Source organism: Calidris pugnax, unplaced genomic scaffold (assembly GCF_001431845.1).
Source record: "Calidris pugnax isolate Ruff unplaced genomic scaffold, ASM143184v1 scaffold28, whole genome shotgun sequence".
Taxonomy (NCBI): Eukaryota; Metazoa; Chordata; class Aves; order Charadriiformes; family Scolopacidae; genus Calidris; species Calidris pugnax.
This window is the reverse complement of record NW_015090842.1, coordinates 9,696,604-9,712,039: the sequence shown is the minus strand read 5'-3', so window position 1 is coordinate 9,712,039 and position 15,436 is coordinate 9,696,604. Positions and strand designations below refer to the sequence as shown.

The window sequence follows — 15,436 nt, the reverse complement described above, 5'->3', positions numbered from 1 at the left end:
CAACTGCAACACACCCCCCGTGACATTTTCCCCCACCATCACAGCTGCTGAACTGCATCATGGACATGGTGGAGAAGACGCGGCGGTCACTGACGGTGCTGCGGCGGTGCCAGGAGGCCGACCGGGAGGAGCTCAACCACTGGATCCGGCGCTACAGCGACGCCGAGGACATGAAGAAAGGCAGCCCCCCCTCCGCCCGCCCCCACAACAGCTCCTCCGCCTCCGAGGCACCCCAGTTAGGTATTGACCCCCGGGGGGCTGCGGGGTGCTTATTATGGGGGAGGATTGCGGGGTGATGGACCTTTCTCCAGGGTGCCTGTGCCCATCTCCTGGGGGTCCAGTGCTGCTGGGGGGGTGGGTTCAAGGGGGACAGCATCTCCTAACGGAGTCACCCCATCTCTTTCACAGATGCTCACCGGGAGTTCACACCACGGCCCCTCTCCGGGTACATGCCGGAGGAGATCTGGAGGAAGGCTGGTGAGTGCAGGGTGGGCACCCAGCACCCATCGGTGTGCTGAGCTGGAGGGTCTCTGCCCCATCCCCTCCCTGCGCTACGTTGGGTGCCGGTGGGGCTGGCGGGGGTCAGGGTGGGTTTGTGGCACGGGGTTGGGAGCTCGCAGCCGTCCCGGGGAGCTGCTGCAGAGGGGGATGCTCAGCCGCCTTCTTTCCAGAAGAAGCCGTGAACGAGGTGAAGCGCCAGGCCATGTCCGAGCTGCAGAAGGCCGTGTCAGACGCCGAGCGGAAAGCCCACGAGCTGATCACGACGGAGCGAGCCAAGATGGAGCGAGCCCTGGCCGAGGCCAAGCGCCAGGCTTCGGAGGATGCCCTCACCGTCATCAATCAGCAGGAGGACTCCAGCGAGGTGGGGACCGGTGGGGGCGAGCCAGGGGGGACGGGGTTTGTGGCACCCACGAGCATTTGGGATGAAGTTTGCAGCATCTGTGCATGCAAACGTGGGTATGGGGGGGCTGCAGCAACACCATGGGGTGGGAAGAAGAGGGGATTTCTTGCACCAAGCTGGGATGAGGGTGCATGATCCAGGATGGCATGCAAGGTCCAGGATGAGGGAGCACAGTCTTGGATGGAGGTGCATGGTCCAGGATGATGTGCATGGTCCAGGGTGAGGGTATATGGTCCAGGATGGGGATGCCTGGTCCAGGATGATGTGCAAGTTCTGGGAATGGGGGTCCATTGACAGGGTGCATGGTCCGGGATGAGAATGCATGGTCCGGGATGGGAATGTATGGTCCAGGAATGGGAATGCATGGTCTGGGATGATGTTCATGGTCCAAGATGATGTGCATGGTCCAGGGTGAGGGTATATGGTCCAGGGTGAGGATATATGGTCCAGGATGGATATGCCTGGTTCAGGATGATGTGCAAGTTCTGGGAATGGGGGTCCATTGACAGGGTGCATGGTCCGGGATGATGTTCATGGTCTGGGATGATGTTCATGGTCTGGGATGCAGGTGCATGTTCCAGGATGATGTGGTCCAGGATGTGCATGGTCCAGGATGAGGGTATATAATCCAGGATGGGGATGCCTGGTGCAGGATGCTGTGCAAGTTCTGGGAATGGGGGTCCATTGACAGGGTGCATGGTCTGGGATGGGCATGTATGGTCCAGGAATGGGAATGCATGGTCTGGGATGATGTTCATGATCTGGGATGATGTTCATGGTCTGGGATGCAGGTGGATGGTCCAGGATGATGTGCATGTTCCGGGATGAGGATGTATGATCCAGGATGGGGGTGCCTGGTTCAGGATGAGGGGAGCATGGTCTGAGGTGGTGGAGTTCCTGGTCCAGGATGGGAGGGGGGTTGTGCACGATCCAGGGCTGACGTTGGGCTTTGCATCCCCTGCAGAGCTGCTGGAACTGCGGGCGCAAAGCGAGCGAGACCTGCAGCGGCTGCAACACCGCCCGCTACTGCGGCTCCTTCTGCCAGCACAAGGATTGGGAGAAGCACCACCACGTCTGCGGGCAGACTCTGCAAGGGCTACCAGCCCCTGCCGCCCCCACCTCCGGCGTGGGGCTTCCTCCGGGCCCCTGCCAACCCGACGGGGTGGCCACCATCGCCAGCAGCCCCAGCGAGACGGGCTCGGCGGCCGTATCCCGTGCCGGCACGCCGGCCACCCCGGCCCCGCTGGAGAGCGCGTCCCGCTGAGCCCTCGGACTGCTGCCGCCGCCGCCGCCGCTGCTGCTGCTACCACCGCTCTCCAAAAGACATGGACTGCACTCGATGCAATTTCCTCAGCTACCTGACTCGTGTGACCTCCGAAACGACCTCTCTAGCTCTCACAAATAATCCTCACGGATCCTCAAACTGGGCTTTAAGTGGAGTTAAGGCAAATACCGGTCTTCTCTGTTCTCTCTTCGGTCTTTGTTTTGGGCTTTTGGTTTTTTTTTTTTGGTTGGTTTTTCTATCGGTTGGGGGATTATGGTTCCTTTTTTTGTTGGTTTTTTTTGGGGTTGTTTTTTTGGTTTTTTTTTTTCCTTTTCTTCTTTCTGGATGAGGGATTTGGCTGCATCCTCACCACACAGTGATGTGAGGAGAGGCCGGCTCACCCCCGGCCCTGGCCCGCATCAGCGCTGCCGAGGGGCTCGCTTGCAGGAGGAAAGAAACTTCTTTTCTTCGTCTCTCTCTTCCTTTTTTTTTTTTTTTCCTTTTCTTTTTTAAAACCTTAGTAAGGAACTGCTCAAACCTTAGGAGTTGCTAGGCATTTCTGTAGGCCAGCATGTGCCAAATATGCCACAGCACGAAGTCTTTAGTTGTCATCCAGCACACTGTGTGTAAGCAATTGGCAAGCCTCTTCTCCCCCTACCTCCCAGGACTTTTGTTATTGAATTGCTACATAGTGCATCTTAGCCTAATTGAACTCATTACTTAAGGGACTACTCTGTCTACACAAGTATCCAGGAAATATTATTCCTGAATAACCATGCATATCTTCTTAGGCTGGAACAAGCATGGGCTTGATAACATACCCTGATGAAATAATGAATAAAGAGGTCCTAAACAACATTCTGCCAGCTTCACTGAGTTTAGAGAAACCCCTCAGAAAACCTACGAGGAGCGATTCTCTCCTCACACGTGATAGTTGGTGGAAGAAGCCCAGCTTCCCAGGGTCATGAGACATGAACTATGAAACCACATGAGAGGAGTCAAATTCCTAACAGCAGGAGAGAAAGACCCCTAAAGGAGTGGTCTGATAAAGAATTAATTCCCGTTACTTTACAAGTACAGCTACCCAAAGGCATGATGGAAAATGTCTCCACCCAAAAGCATATTTCCCTCCTCAGGATAGAAAAGTTTGCCCTCACAGGCTTTGCACATCTCCTTGGACTGACCAAGGCCAGGGCAGGAAGCCCAGAAGTTGTCCCGTCAGCTACCAACACCTTCCCAGGCAGTTTTGGCATGGGCTGAGGGACATGTTCCCACACAACCCTCAGGCAGGATTTGGGGTCCAAGGTTCAACACCAATATTTGCTCTGCATGTAACTGTCCTCTTTCAAGGGAGGAACAGGGTTTGAAATGGTACGAATGCAACTTCTGCTAGGCCAGATGGCCTCCAGAATGGGCCCAGGTGTATTACACACAGTAGTATAGATATAACTTGATTATACTGGGTCTTGTAGCAGAAAATGTGCACTGAAAAATGTGTGGTTTAAGAAAACAGACAACTGTCTTGCTCAGATGAAAAAGAGATGATACAGTCACTCTGGACATTTGATTTTGCTCATATCAGTGTAAATCAGGAGTAATTCTGTAGAAATAAGAATAATATCTGTTCTGGGAAAAAGAGATTAGAATGAGGCCATTTATAAACTGTGTCCAGTTCTGAGCCCCTCACTACAAGAAGGACATTGAGGTGCTGGAATGTGTCCAGAGAAGGGCAACAAAGCTGGTGAGGGGTCTCAAGCACAAGTCTTGTGAAGAGCAGCTGAGGGAACTGGGGGTGTTCAGCCTGGAGAAAAGGAGGCTGAGGGGAGACCTTCTCCCTCTCTCCAACTCCCTGAAAGGAGGGTGTAGCCAGGGGGGGGTCGGTCTCTTCTCCCACGTCCCAGGCGATGGGACAAGGAAATGGCCTCAAGTTGTGCCAGAGGAGGTTCAGGTTGGATACTAGGAAAAATTTTTACACTGTAAGGGTTCTTAAGCCTTGGAATGGGCTGCCCAGGGAAGGGGTTGAGTCATCACCCCTGGCGGTACTTAAAAGACGGGTAGACATAGAGCTTAGAGACATGGTTTAGTGGTGGTTTTTGTCAGTGTTAGGTTGATGGTTGGACTAAATGATCTGAAAGGTCCCTTCCAACCTAGGCAATTCTGTGATTCTGTAGCTATGATTATCAGGATGTGCCAAGCATCATTTTCATTCCTGCTTTTGAGCCTATGATAAGCTTTAGAAATATTAAATATTCAATTTTTTTTTTCTAAGACCATGGAGTAGGGGTACACTGGAAATGTGCTTGGGATATTGACACACACTAACATTGACCAGACGATCCTTCTGCTTTCAGCAGTCTCCCCTCCTTAACAACTGTCAAATCAGACTAAGTATTTCCTGAGCTCACGAGAAAGTGTAACAAGAAGCAGCACCCAGGGGCACGCCACTAGCCTTCTCTCAGACACTCTTGTTGCCTTCAGAGAAGTGAATCCTTGTGAAAAAAATAAAGCTCCTGATTATTAGGTAAAAAATGTTGTGTTAGTTGCATAGGGGTTTGGTTCTGTTTCTTTATTATGTGTATTTTTAAAATCTAGTACTAGTATCTGAAATTCTTATATTTTCTGCTGCCTTTTATTCTGGTAGTGTGCCTGTGTTTGTGCTTAACACTGCTATTGTCATCGTATCTGTATTGGTTGATTTTCATGTGGCATATGATCCTTCTATTTTTCTCCAATGTAACACTGTAGATATAAAGTCAGTAAGAAAAAGCTACCTATTGTACTCATTTGAGCTTTATTTCCATCTCAGCATTTTATGTGAGTAGTTCCATTGAAATAATAGCAAAGTTTGGTTATTCCTTATTAGAATTTGCTTGCTGCATAGGAAATGTCAGCCGCTAAGTAAATGTAATTTTCATGCAGGTTTTTTGGAAAAAAACTAATATGCTGCCATTTAAAAAAGCATGGAAAGCCAAGATCAGCCTGAAAGAGTCTCCAGGCATAAAGGAACTAAGAGTGGAACTAGCTATATGTATAACAGGGCAAAAGTTGGGGCTAATGAACTTGAATGCACCAATATGTGAGTGTGCAGTAATCCCAGCTGGACAAACATTTTAAAATTCTTCTGAGTTTCAGGGTGTTGGATTTTGCTATATTGTGCAATATCCTCTACTCATAGTCACAATGAGAGATGTGAATTGGAAGTGGGTGGAGATGTGAGTAGAGATGACATGACCTGGCCCCAAAAGTAATGAAGAAATTAATCTCAATGTAATACAAGGACAGACACGGGCATTGGGCAAATCCAACACTACCTTAAAAGAACATGAAGAACATGGCCATGTGCAGGAAGACAAAGAAACCAAAGGAATGAGCACAGTAGCCCTACTTTGCAGAAGATACATTATCGCAGAAGAAACTGGCAAACTGAAAATATTTATTCATGAAAATAAGTAGGGGTTGGGGAAGAAGAAAGATGTAGGCTGCAGAGACTACTAGCCTCATTTAATCTACCTTCTGTGAGGCTGGAGCTGCAGCTATTGTAATTGGTTGATAACCCATTACACTTGATAAGATAAATATTTTGATAACATATTAAAAAATTTCCTTTTAATGAGTAATGCCGGTTGGCATGTCATTATTTAGGGTAAATTGTGGAGCCCTGGGCTGCCCAGTGTAAGGGCACGGTCTGGCCCAGACTGTTGCCACACATTGGAACAGATGTCACATTCAACGACACAAGATACAGAGGCAATTGTTTGAAGATGTAACTGAATTTTCTTTTAAGCAAACATCCAAAATGCACAGGGCTGGATTCTGCTACCCATTAGATGCATTAGTTAGTGTCTTAATACAGGACTTACTTCTGTGATCTAGAAAGCTATGTTGGGAAGAGCATTTTAATAGAAAACGGGCAGAGGGAAAGGCAAGTCCCAATCAAGTTTTACCTACAAAACTCTTACCTGAAAAGGTGTGTTCCCCTGTTTGAGGTATCTGTTTATAACTGTTCTTACCAGGGATGCTTAAAAAAGCAAAAACCCAGACCACACCTCCTATGTCAGGCACATTATTCACAGTATAAAGTCATAGAAACCAAATGGAAATGTGCCCGTATCTCCTGATCAACGCATCCTTTAAGGATTGTATTTTACTTGCTTCACACACCAGGTAATGGCATAGGAGCTCCAGCATAGGTGTTCACTTACACCCTCCACCACCAGCCTACGTTAAATACGTTTATGTTAGTGTATCTGCAAGTCCCACATGAAGTGTGCATTGTAGCAGAAAAAGTGCAAAGTGTTTGACAAAACTGGCTAAGCCACGAGTGCTAATTGACACACAGGAAACTCAACAACCTACAGACATGTTGGCTGGTAACCAGAATGGGGCAGTGGAGAGATGTCAATAATTCCCAGAGGGAAAAGAAAGAAGAGATTCTTTAGACTAGATTCACCCACCGTTACTCCGACCTTTACTCCATGACGTGCCTGAGTGAAATCAGTGAGACTAACATCAGAGGACACCTAAAACAAGGCTAAACCAAAAACTTTCCTTATATTCAAATAAAAAAGACGAGAGTATCAAAAGAATTAATTGAGCTAATATATTTAGCGCGTGAAGAGTTGCTAAAAAGGTTGCTTCACATAGCATTGTAAATCAGATAATTCTTACCTGTAAAAAAATATTACATACAGTTTGCCAATCTGGGAAACAAATTACTTTCTGTTCAACATCCAAATGATAGCAAGCATTACCTTTGGAATTATTTAATTATTTATTTTAACATACTTATATACAGTGAGTGACTCATCCTGATATAATAATCCTGTTTCAACATAATCTAAGTAAAGACTTCTATGACTTAGTGAAGGTTTTTAACACATTTGAGACTCAGAAATTTTCCTCACAAGCCTTCATAAATATAGTCATAGTGACAATATATCTTTCCTTGTCATGATTTCCAGTTTTTGTGTCTTTACTGAGCGCCAACACCACTTAACGATGTTTTAGTTGCATCTGAAATGGATAACGCTTGAGCAAAATCTGCAACACACAGTTTGAAATTAATTCTAAGCAGCTAAAGAAATTTAAAACATACATGTTCATAGGTACATGTATATTATATATTGGTGTATAATAATATATACACACACATTTATTTTAACGTTTAGCTTTAATAGCAAAAAGTACAGTAGAATTCCACTGATAGCAAGATTTGATTCTAGATTATCCATAGAAAATTGGTGCACTTTTTCTGAAAATCAACACAAGCTCAAAAGAAAATGTGATACGCGATAATTCTCTGCCAAGGTCTAAAACCGATAATCAATTTGAACTTCTAAATAACTGAATTAAACCCGATAGTAATCAAACAGAGACTTGATAATGAAATACCTCCATTGCAAAATGTTACTGAGTAAAATTTTGTATCAGTCCCGAGTAGGTGAGTGTACAACATTTAGGATAAGGCCTCCCAGTCCTGACTGGAGCCCATAGGTACTACTGGAGTACAAATAATAAATAATAGTACATGTACTGTAAACTCTCTAAAATCAGCGATAATACCAAGCATTTTCCATCTTTGAAACACTGTACAAACATAAAACTATTCCTCACAACACCCCTGTGAGGTAGGTACAAAAGTATTGCCCTATCTTTACTGATGGGGCAACTCATCCCAATACTACAAGGTGCTAGCTGACTCTGCAAGGGGGGAGTTCCCTCCCTCATTCCCAGAGGCTCCCCGGGTATCTAATTCCCAAGCAGAATCAGAGTCTAATTAGCGATTTGCCCACATCCCTAAAATATGTCAGTGGTACAGCTCGGAGCTGTTGGCTTTCACATTTGTCACTTTGTCAATTGATTGAGACATTCTCCCTTCTGAAAAAATAAAATACTATACATTGGTGCCGTGACATGCACAAACATGTTATTTTTCTTTTCATAAATCTGCTGACACCTTTAATACCTGCAAAGGGAAGGCATTTCCCTGCGAATGCCTACCTTGAGCAGCAGAGTGATAGCAAGATTCTTTTACGCATTTATGTGAAAAACGGACTGATTATTCATATGATGACATCAAATTCTATATTAAGAGGCCCAGTCATATTTTTTTAATTTTGATTCATCTTTCAGGACCTCCTTTAAAACTGGGATAATCCTGTGGTATATACTAAAATATATGTATTCTCTTTTCCCTCTTCTTAAAAATAAAAGTCCAGAATGCTTTTGCCTAGACGTATTTTTAATATACTATATAGCTAGCCACTGTTTTGATGACGTGAAGTAACGCAAGACATCTGAACCTGGAAGCAATCCCCCTTGCACCAGTATAAACCTCCAGTATCTCCACTAAAGCCCATGGAGTTTCCAGTGATGTAAAAGCAGGCGCAGTGAAGTGAGGATGAGGACTTCCATCCTCCTGACCATCTGACCACCCTACACCAGCAACACTAACAAAATTCATGCCTTCGTCTGGGGGGAAAGAGTGGGAAAGGCATGTTTGTTAGCATCCTGTGAGCTACACACGTACCTCATGGCATCACTGCTGACTTCATCACTGATTACGCTAGTGTTACACAGGGATGTGAAAAACAGGCAGCTCTTTTGACTTCTGCAGGATTAGAGAGAAAGGAAAAAAATAAAACACAGTATCTTCCAAATGACAGAGCACAGGCAGAGAAGTAAATGCAAGGCAACACAAATGCAGCTTTAGGAAAACGAAGTATTTGCCAAGATAGAAAGGACAAAATAGGTAAAGGACCAGATTGAGGGCTAATCTATAAAAAAGTTAAAAAAAAAAGGAGGACAAAAAAGTCAATCATTTGTCATAAATGCTCTCTTTCTAATAACTCCTGGAAAAAATATAAAGTTTGAAAGCCTTGCTGGAATTTTCATGTTGTAAAATAACCCTCCCCTCAAAAAAACATCATAACCGTCAATTTCTCTGATTATACAGAGTTCCTACATGGCTCTATTTTTAAACATCTGTAATTCTGCAGACTTTGACCATTTTTAACTGTGTAGCACATTTTATTATTTAATGCCTTCCTATAATTAAAAAAAATAACCCATACACATGTAAAAATAGATACCATTTTGCTTTCATCCTTTTTTTTTTTTTTTTTGGGAGGAGGGGAAAGCAGGTATTTTTCCTCTTGTATTTTGAACAGAACCGTAAGTATGAGTGCTCCTTTGCTTTCCTTCTCTTTTGCATATCGTGTTTTCTCTCAGCAAGGCTCAGGGGTGTGCGTGCAGGAACACAAGCACAAACCTATTATTGTTGTTGTTGAATCACCAGAGGAAACTCGTACCTTCTTTGCGTAGGTCTTACAAAACAAGAGTATCTTCATAACAAGGCCACTGAAAGATGATTAATACAGATTTTTCTCTTTTATTTATCTTTTGTCTGTTTTAAATGCAGCAGGCATTCATCACCGGATTATAACAGCTTGAAGGTTACTCAAACATACAGCTTTTTTGCAGGAGATACTTAATCACATGCCTAACCTTAAGAATGTAAATACTTTCATTTGAATCAGTGTGAAAAAATAATTTGGTCAAAGTTAGACATGCTTTGATAATGTAGGGTCTTGCAAAAAAAAAGAAGAAACAAAGCCATGGGTTTAAACATACAGGTTATGTCATTTGGAATGAACGGATGCGAGTTGTCAATTTTATTTTTTTTTTCATCTTTTTATTTTGGAATTTGAACTGCTCCTGAAAAATTTGTTTCCAAATTTTATCATGCAGTGTATTGTGAATATTAGACAGATGCTTAAACAACGTGAAAAGGAGGGTTTTTTTGGTAGACAGTACATGAAAAGTGTTCAGAAAACAGTCAATTTGAAACAGTAGTCCTTCCAAAGGCTGTCTTGCTCCCTCCAAAATGTTTTGCCTTTTTTTTTTTTTTCCCCCTCCTGTCTTGTGAGAAATACTCTTAGGATTTATTTTCATCGGAAAAGAGACTTTAATAATTCTACCCATTTGCACTGTTAATATATATTAGAATAGCATTTGAATATAAGGTGTCGACCTTATTCTGATTTTCAGATGTGACTATTAGAAGTCATTGACACCAATCTACCACAAGTGACCTTAGTCTCATATCTTGCTCTGTTATTAGAATAATCAAGGAACGCAATTCAGAAATAATATTACATCCTGCATTTTATTCAATTCCATATGACAAAAATAGTAACCTAGACTAAGACATCCATTTCAATCAGTAGATGTGTCAAGCCAACAAGATTTAATAATAAAAAATATTGGATCTAGGTAACAATTCCCAGCTGGTTCAGGAAGGCTCCTAGCCCTACATGGTATCACAGTATAAAAATAGTGTCTCTCTTCACCATGCAGAGAGGAATGACCTAACCCTGAATACAAAATGGGGTCAGTCTCACTGTACCATCATCAACCATCTTATTTACAACACTTTACATCTTTTTTCTTTTTGCCTTTTTCCTTTTTTCTTCTCTTTTTTTTGCTTTCTTCTTCTTTTTTTTTTTTTTTTTTTTTTTTTTTCATCGGTGTGCTGAGCTGGAGGGTCTCTGCCCCATTCCCTCCCTGCGCTACGTTGGGTGCCGGTGGGGCTGGCGGGGGTCAGGGTGGGTTTGTGGCACGGGGTTGGGAGCTCGCAGCCGTCCCGGGGAGCTGCTGCAGAGGGGGATGCTCAGCCGCCTTCTTTCCAGAAGAAGCCGTGAACGAGGTGAAGCGCCAGGCCATGTCCGAGCTGCAGAAGGCCGTGTCAGACGCCGAGCGGAAAGCCCACGAGCTGATCACGACGGAGCGAGCCAAGATGGAGCGAGCCCTGGCCGAGGCCAAGCGCCAGGCTTCGGAGGATGCCCTCACCGTCATCAATCAGCAGGAGGACTCCAGCGAGGTGGGGACCGGTGGGGGCGAGCCAGGGGGGACGGGGTTTGTGGCACCCACGAGCATTTGGGATGAAGTTTGCAGCATCTGTGCATGCAAGCGTGGGTATGGGGGGGCTGCAGCAACACCATGGGGTGGGAAGAAGAGGGGATTTCTTGCACCAAGCTGGGATGAGGGTGCATGATCCAGGATGGCATGCAAGGTCCAGGATGAGGGAGCACAGTCTTGGATGGAGGTGCATGGTCCAGGATGATGTGCATGGTCCAGGGTGAGGGTATATGGTCCAGGATGGGGATGCCTGGTCCAGGATGATGTGCAAGTTCTGGGAATGGGGGTCCATTGACAGGGTGCATGGTCCGGGATGAGAATGCATGGTCCGGGATGGGAATGTATGGTCCAGGAATGGGAATGCATGGTCTGGGATGATGTTCATGGTCCAAGATGATGTGCATGGTCCAGGGTGAGGGTATATGGTCCAGGGTGAGGGTATATGGTCCAGGATGGATATGCCTGGTTCAGGATGATGTGCAAGTTCTGGGAATGGGGATCCATTGACAGGGTGCATGGTATGGGATGATGTTCATGGTCTGGGATGATATTCGTGGTCTGGGATGCAGGTGCATGGTCTGGGATGATGTGCATGGTCCAGGATGAGGGTATATAATCCAGGATGGGGATGCCTGGTGCAGGATGCTGTGCAAGTTCTGGGAATGGGGGTCCATTGACAGGGTGCATGGTCTGGGATGGGCATGTATGGTCCAGGAATGGGAATGCATGGTCTGGGATGATGTTCATGATCTGGGATGATGTTCATGGTCTGGGATGCAGGTGGATGGTCCAGGATGATGTGCATGTTCCGGGATGAGGATGTATGATCCAGGATGGGGGTGCCTGGTTCAGGATGAGGGGAGCATGGTCTGAGGTGGTGGAGTTCCTGGTCCAGGATGGGAGGGGGGTTGTGCACGATCCAGGGCTGACGTTGGGCTTTGCATCCCCTGCAGAGCTGCTGGAACTGCGGGCGCAAAGCGAGCGAGACCTGCAGCGGCTGCAACACCGCCCGCTACTGCGGCTCCTTCTGCCAGCACAAGGATTGGGAGAAGCACCACCACGTCTGCGGGCAGACTCTGCAAGGGCTACCAGCCCCTGCCGCCCCCACCTCCGGCGTGGGGCTTCCTCCGGGCCCCTGCCAACCCGACGGGGTGGCCACCATCGCCAGCAGCCCCAGCGAGACGGGCTCGGCGGCCGTATCCCGTGCCGGCACGCCGGCCACCCCGGCCCCGCTGGAGAGCGCGTCCCGCTGAGCCCTCGGACTGCTGCCGCCGCCGCCGCCGCTGCTGCTGCTACCACCGCTCTCCAAAAGACATGGACTGCACTCGATGCAATTTCCTCAGCTGCCGGGGAGCACAGTCCCCCAACTGCAACACACCCCCCGTGACATTTTCCCCCACCATCACAGCTGCTGAACTGCATCATGGACATGGTGGAGAAGACGCGGCGGTCACTGACGGTGCTGCGGCGGTGCCAGGAGGCCGACCGGGAGGAGCTCAACCACTGGATCCGGCGCTACAGCGACGCCGAGGACATGAAGAAAGGCAGCCCCCCCTCCGCCCGCCCCCACAACAGCTCCTCCGCCTCCGAGGCACCCCAGTTAGGTATTGACCCCCGGGGGGCTGCGGGGTGCTTATTATGGGGGAGGATTGCGGGGTGATGGACCTTTCTCCAGGGTGCCTGTGCCCATCTCCTGGGGGTCCAGTGCTGCTGGGGGGGTGGGTTCAAGGGGGACAGCATCTCCTAACGGAGTCACCCCATCTCTTTCACAGATGCTCACCGGGAGTTCACACCACGGCCCCTCTCCGGGTACATGCCGGAGGAGATCTGGAGGAAGGCTGGTGAGTGCAGGGTGGGCACCCAGCACCCATCGGTGTGCTGAGCTGGAGGGTCTCTGCCCCATCCCCTCCCTGCGCTACGTTGGGTGCCGGTGGGGCTGGCGGGGGTCAGGGTGGGTTTGTGGCACGGGGTTGGGAGCTCGCAGCCGTCCCGGGGAGCTGCTGCAGAGGGGGATGCTCAGCCGCCTTCTTTCCAGAAGAAGCCGTGAACGAGGTGAAGCGCCAGGCCATGTCCGAGCTGCAGAAGGCCGTGTCAGACGCCGAGCGGAAAGCCCACGAGCTGATCACGACGGAGCGAGCCAAGATGGAGCGAGCCCTGGCCGAGGCCAAGCGCCAGGCTTCGGAGGATGCCCTCACCGTCATCAATCAGCAGGAGGACTCCAGCGAGGTGGGGACCGGTGGGGGCGAGCCAGGGGGGACGGGGTTTGTGGCACCCACGAGCATTTGGGATGAAGTTTGCAGCATCTGTGCATGCAAGCGTGGGTATGGGGGGGCTGCAGCAACACCATGGGGTGGGAAGAAGAGGGGATTTCTTGCACCAAGCTGGGATGAGGGTGCATGATCCAGGATGGCATGCAAGGTCCAGGATGAGGGAGCACAGTCTTGGATGGAGGTGCATGGTCCAGGATGATGTGCATGGTCCAGGGTGAGGGTATATGGTCCAGGATGGGGATGCCTGGTCCAGGATGATGTGCAAGTTCTGGGAATGGGGGTCCATTGACAGGGTGCATGGTCCGGGATGAGAATGCATGGTCCGGGATGGGAATGTATGGTCCAGGAATGGGAATGCATGGTCTGGGATGATGTTCATGGTCCAAGATGATGTGCATGGTCCAGGGTGAGGGTATATGGTCCAGGGTGAGGATATATGGTCCAGGATGGATATGCCTGGTTCAGGATGATGTGCAAGTTCTGGGAATGGGGGTCCATTGACAGGGTGCATGGTCCGGGATGATGTTCATGGTCTGGGATGATGTTCATGGTCTGGGATGCAGGTGCATGTTCCAGGATGATGTGGTCCAGGATGTGCATGGTCCAGGATGAGGGTATATAATCCAGGATGGGGATGCCTGGTGCAGGATGCTGTGCAAGTTCTGGGAATGGGGGTCCATTGACAGGGTGCATGGTCTGGGATGGGCGGATGATGTGCAAGTTCTGGGAATGGGGGTCTGTTGACAGGGTGCATGGTCCAAGATGGGAATGCATGGTCCAGGATGGGAATAATGTTCATGGTCCCAGGTCTGGGATAATGTTCATGGTCTGGGATGCAGGTGGATGGTCCAGGATGATGTGCATGTTCCGGGATGAGGATGTATGATCCAGGATGGGGGTGCCTGGTTCAGGATGAGGGGAGCATGGTCTGAGGTGGTGGAGTTCCTGGTCCAGGATGGGAGGGGGGTTGTGCACGATCCAGGGCTGACGTTGGGCTTTGCATCCCCTGCAGAGCTGCTGGAACTGCGGGCGCAAAGCGAGCGAGACCTGCAGCGGCTGCAACACCGCCCGCTACTGCGGCTCCTTCTGCCAGCACAAGGATTGGGAGAAGCACCACCACGTCTGCGGGCAGACTCTGCAAGGGCTACCAGCCCCTGCCGCCCCCACCTCCGGCGTGGGGCTTCCTCCGGGCCCCTGCCAACCCGACGGGGTGGCCACCATCGCCAGCAGCCCCAGCGAGACGGGCTCGGCGGCCGTATCCCGTGCCGGCACGCCGGCCACCCCGGCCCCGCTGGAGAGCGCGTCCCGCTGAGCCCTCGGACTGCTGCCGCCGCCGCCGCCGCTGCTGCTGCTACCACCGCTCTCCAAAAGACATGGACTGCACTCGATGCAATTTCCTCAGCTACCTGACTCGTGTGACCTCCGAAACGACCTCTCTAGCTCTCACAAATAATCCTCACGGATCCTCAAACTGGGCTTTAAGTGGAGTTAAGGCAAATACCGGTCTTCTCTGTTCTCTCTTCGGTCTTTGTTTTGGGCTTTTGGTTTTTTTTTTTTGGTTGGTTTTTCTATCGGTTGGGGGATTATGGTTCCTTTTTTTGTTGGTTTTTTTTGGGGTTGTTTTTTTGGTTTTTTTTTTTCCTTTTCTTCTTTCTGGATGAGGGATTTGGCTGCATCCTCACCACACAGTGATGTGAGGAGAGGCCGGCTCACCCCCGGCCCTGGCCCGCATCAGCGCTGCCGAGGGGCTCGCTTGCAGGAGGAAAGAAACTTCTTTTCTTCGTCTCTCTCTTCCTTTTTTTTTAAAAAAAAAAAATAAAGAAAATAAAAAAGAAAACGTCGGACTCTTTGGCTTTAAGTACGAGATTGTAAAAAAGATAAAAAAAAAAAAAAAAGAAATATCCAAAAACCGGACGACGCCAAGTCAAGCCGTGTGACGGACGCTCACCTGTAACTACCTTGCTAGCTAGCCAAGAACAGACCAGACTCACCTCTGCTCCAAAGGAAATCCAAAACCAAGGAAGATCCAAACGTCTCTCCACTGCCAAAGTTCGTTTCGTTCTGTTGTCGCTTCCTTCCCCT

At 48.5% G+C, this 15,436-nt stretch overlaps 3 protein-coding genes across 8 annotated transcripts in view; all 3 read left to right on the top strand.

The window, feature by feature from the left end:
- LOC106888359 (protein CBFA2T3) overlaps window positions 1-2,657 on the top strand; it is a 35,745-nt gene extending 33,088 nt beyond the window's left edge. For 3 of the 5 annotated variants that reach the window (XM_014942530.1, XM_014942529.1, XM_014942525.1), the window contains 4 exons: window positions 181-240; window positions 409-477; window positions 672-862; window positions 1,866-2,657. In XM_014942530.1, coding sequence (XP_014798016.1) covers window positions 181-240; window positions 409-477; window positions 672-862; window positions 1,866-2,165 — 620 coding nt within the window. In that variant the 3' untranslated portion in view covers window positions 2,166-2,657. Of the gene's footprint in view, window positions 1-44; window positions 241-408; window positions 478-671; window positions 863-1,865 lie in introns of all 5 variants that reach the window. The other 2 variants (XM_014942528.1, XM_014942531.1) reach the window with 2 other exon arrangements.
- An 8,130-nt stretch (window positions 2,658-10,787) lies between these two features.
- LOC106888207 (protein CBFA2T3-like) lies at window positions 10,788-12,421 on the top strand. Its single transcript, XM_014942243.1, has 2 exons — window positions 10,788-11,046; window positions 12,038-12,421. The coding sequence occupies exons 1-2, from the start codon at window positions 10,888-10,890 to the stop codon at window positions 12,335-12,337; spliced, it is 459 nt and encodes a 152-aa protein (XP_014797729.1). The 5' UTR covers window positions 10,788-10,887; the 3' UTR covers window positions 12,338-12,421.
- A 77-nt stretch (window positions 12,422-12,498) lies between these two features.
- On the top strand, window positions 12,499-15,149 carry LOC106888072 (protein CBFA2T3-like). 2 transcript variants are annotated; one of them, XM_014942090.1, is made up of 4 exons: window positions 12,499-12,688; window positions 12,857-12,925; window positions 13,123-13,310; window positions 14,367-15,149. In XM_014942090.1, the coding sequence occupies exons 1-4, from the start codon at window positions 12,508-12,510 to the stop codon at window positions 14,664-14,666; spliced, it is 738 nt and encodes a 245-aa protein (XP_014797576.1). In that variant the 5' UTR covers window positions 12,499-12,507; the 3' UTR covers window positions 14,667-15,149. The 2 variants fall into 2 exon arrangements, with proteins under 2 accessions (XP_014797576.1, XP_014797574.1); XM_014942088.1 differs by having other exon boundaries at window positions 13,120-13,310.
- The last annotated feature ends 287 nt before the right edge of the window (window positions 15,150-15,436 follow it).

Bases quoted from the DNA above. Each gene is read 5' to 3' on its own strand.
- LOC106888072 (XM_014942088.1), top strand. From the start codon at position 12,508: ATGGACATGGTGGAGAAGACGCGGCGGTCACTGACGGTGCTGCGGCGG. The intron at 12,689-12,856 runs GTATTGACCCCC...TCTCTTTCACAG, and splicing joins CTCCGAGGCACCCCAGTTAG to ATGCTCACCGGGAGTTCACA. The intron at 13,311-14,366 runs GTGGGGACCGGT...CATCCCCTGCAG, and splicing joins AGCAGGAGGACTCCAGCGAG to AGCTGCTGGAACTGCGGGCG.
- LOC106888207 (XM_014942243.1), top strand. From the start codon at position 10,888: ATGTCCGAGCTGCAGAAGGCCGTGTCAGACGCCGAGCGGAAAGCCCAC. The intron at 11,047-12,037 runs GTGGGGACCGGT...CATCCCCTGCAG, and splicing joins AGCAGGAGGACTCCAGCGAG to AGCTGCTGGAACTGCGGGCG.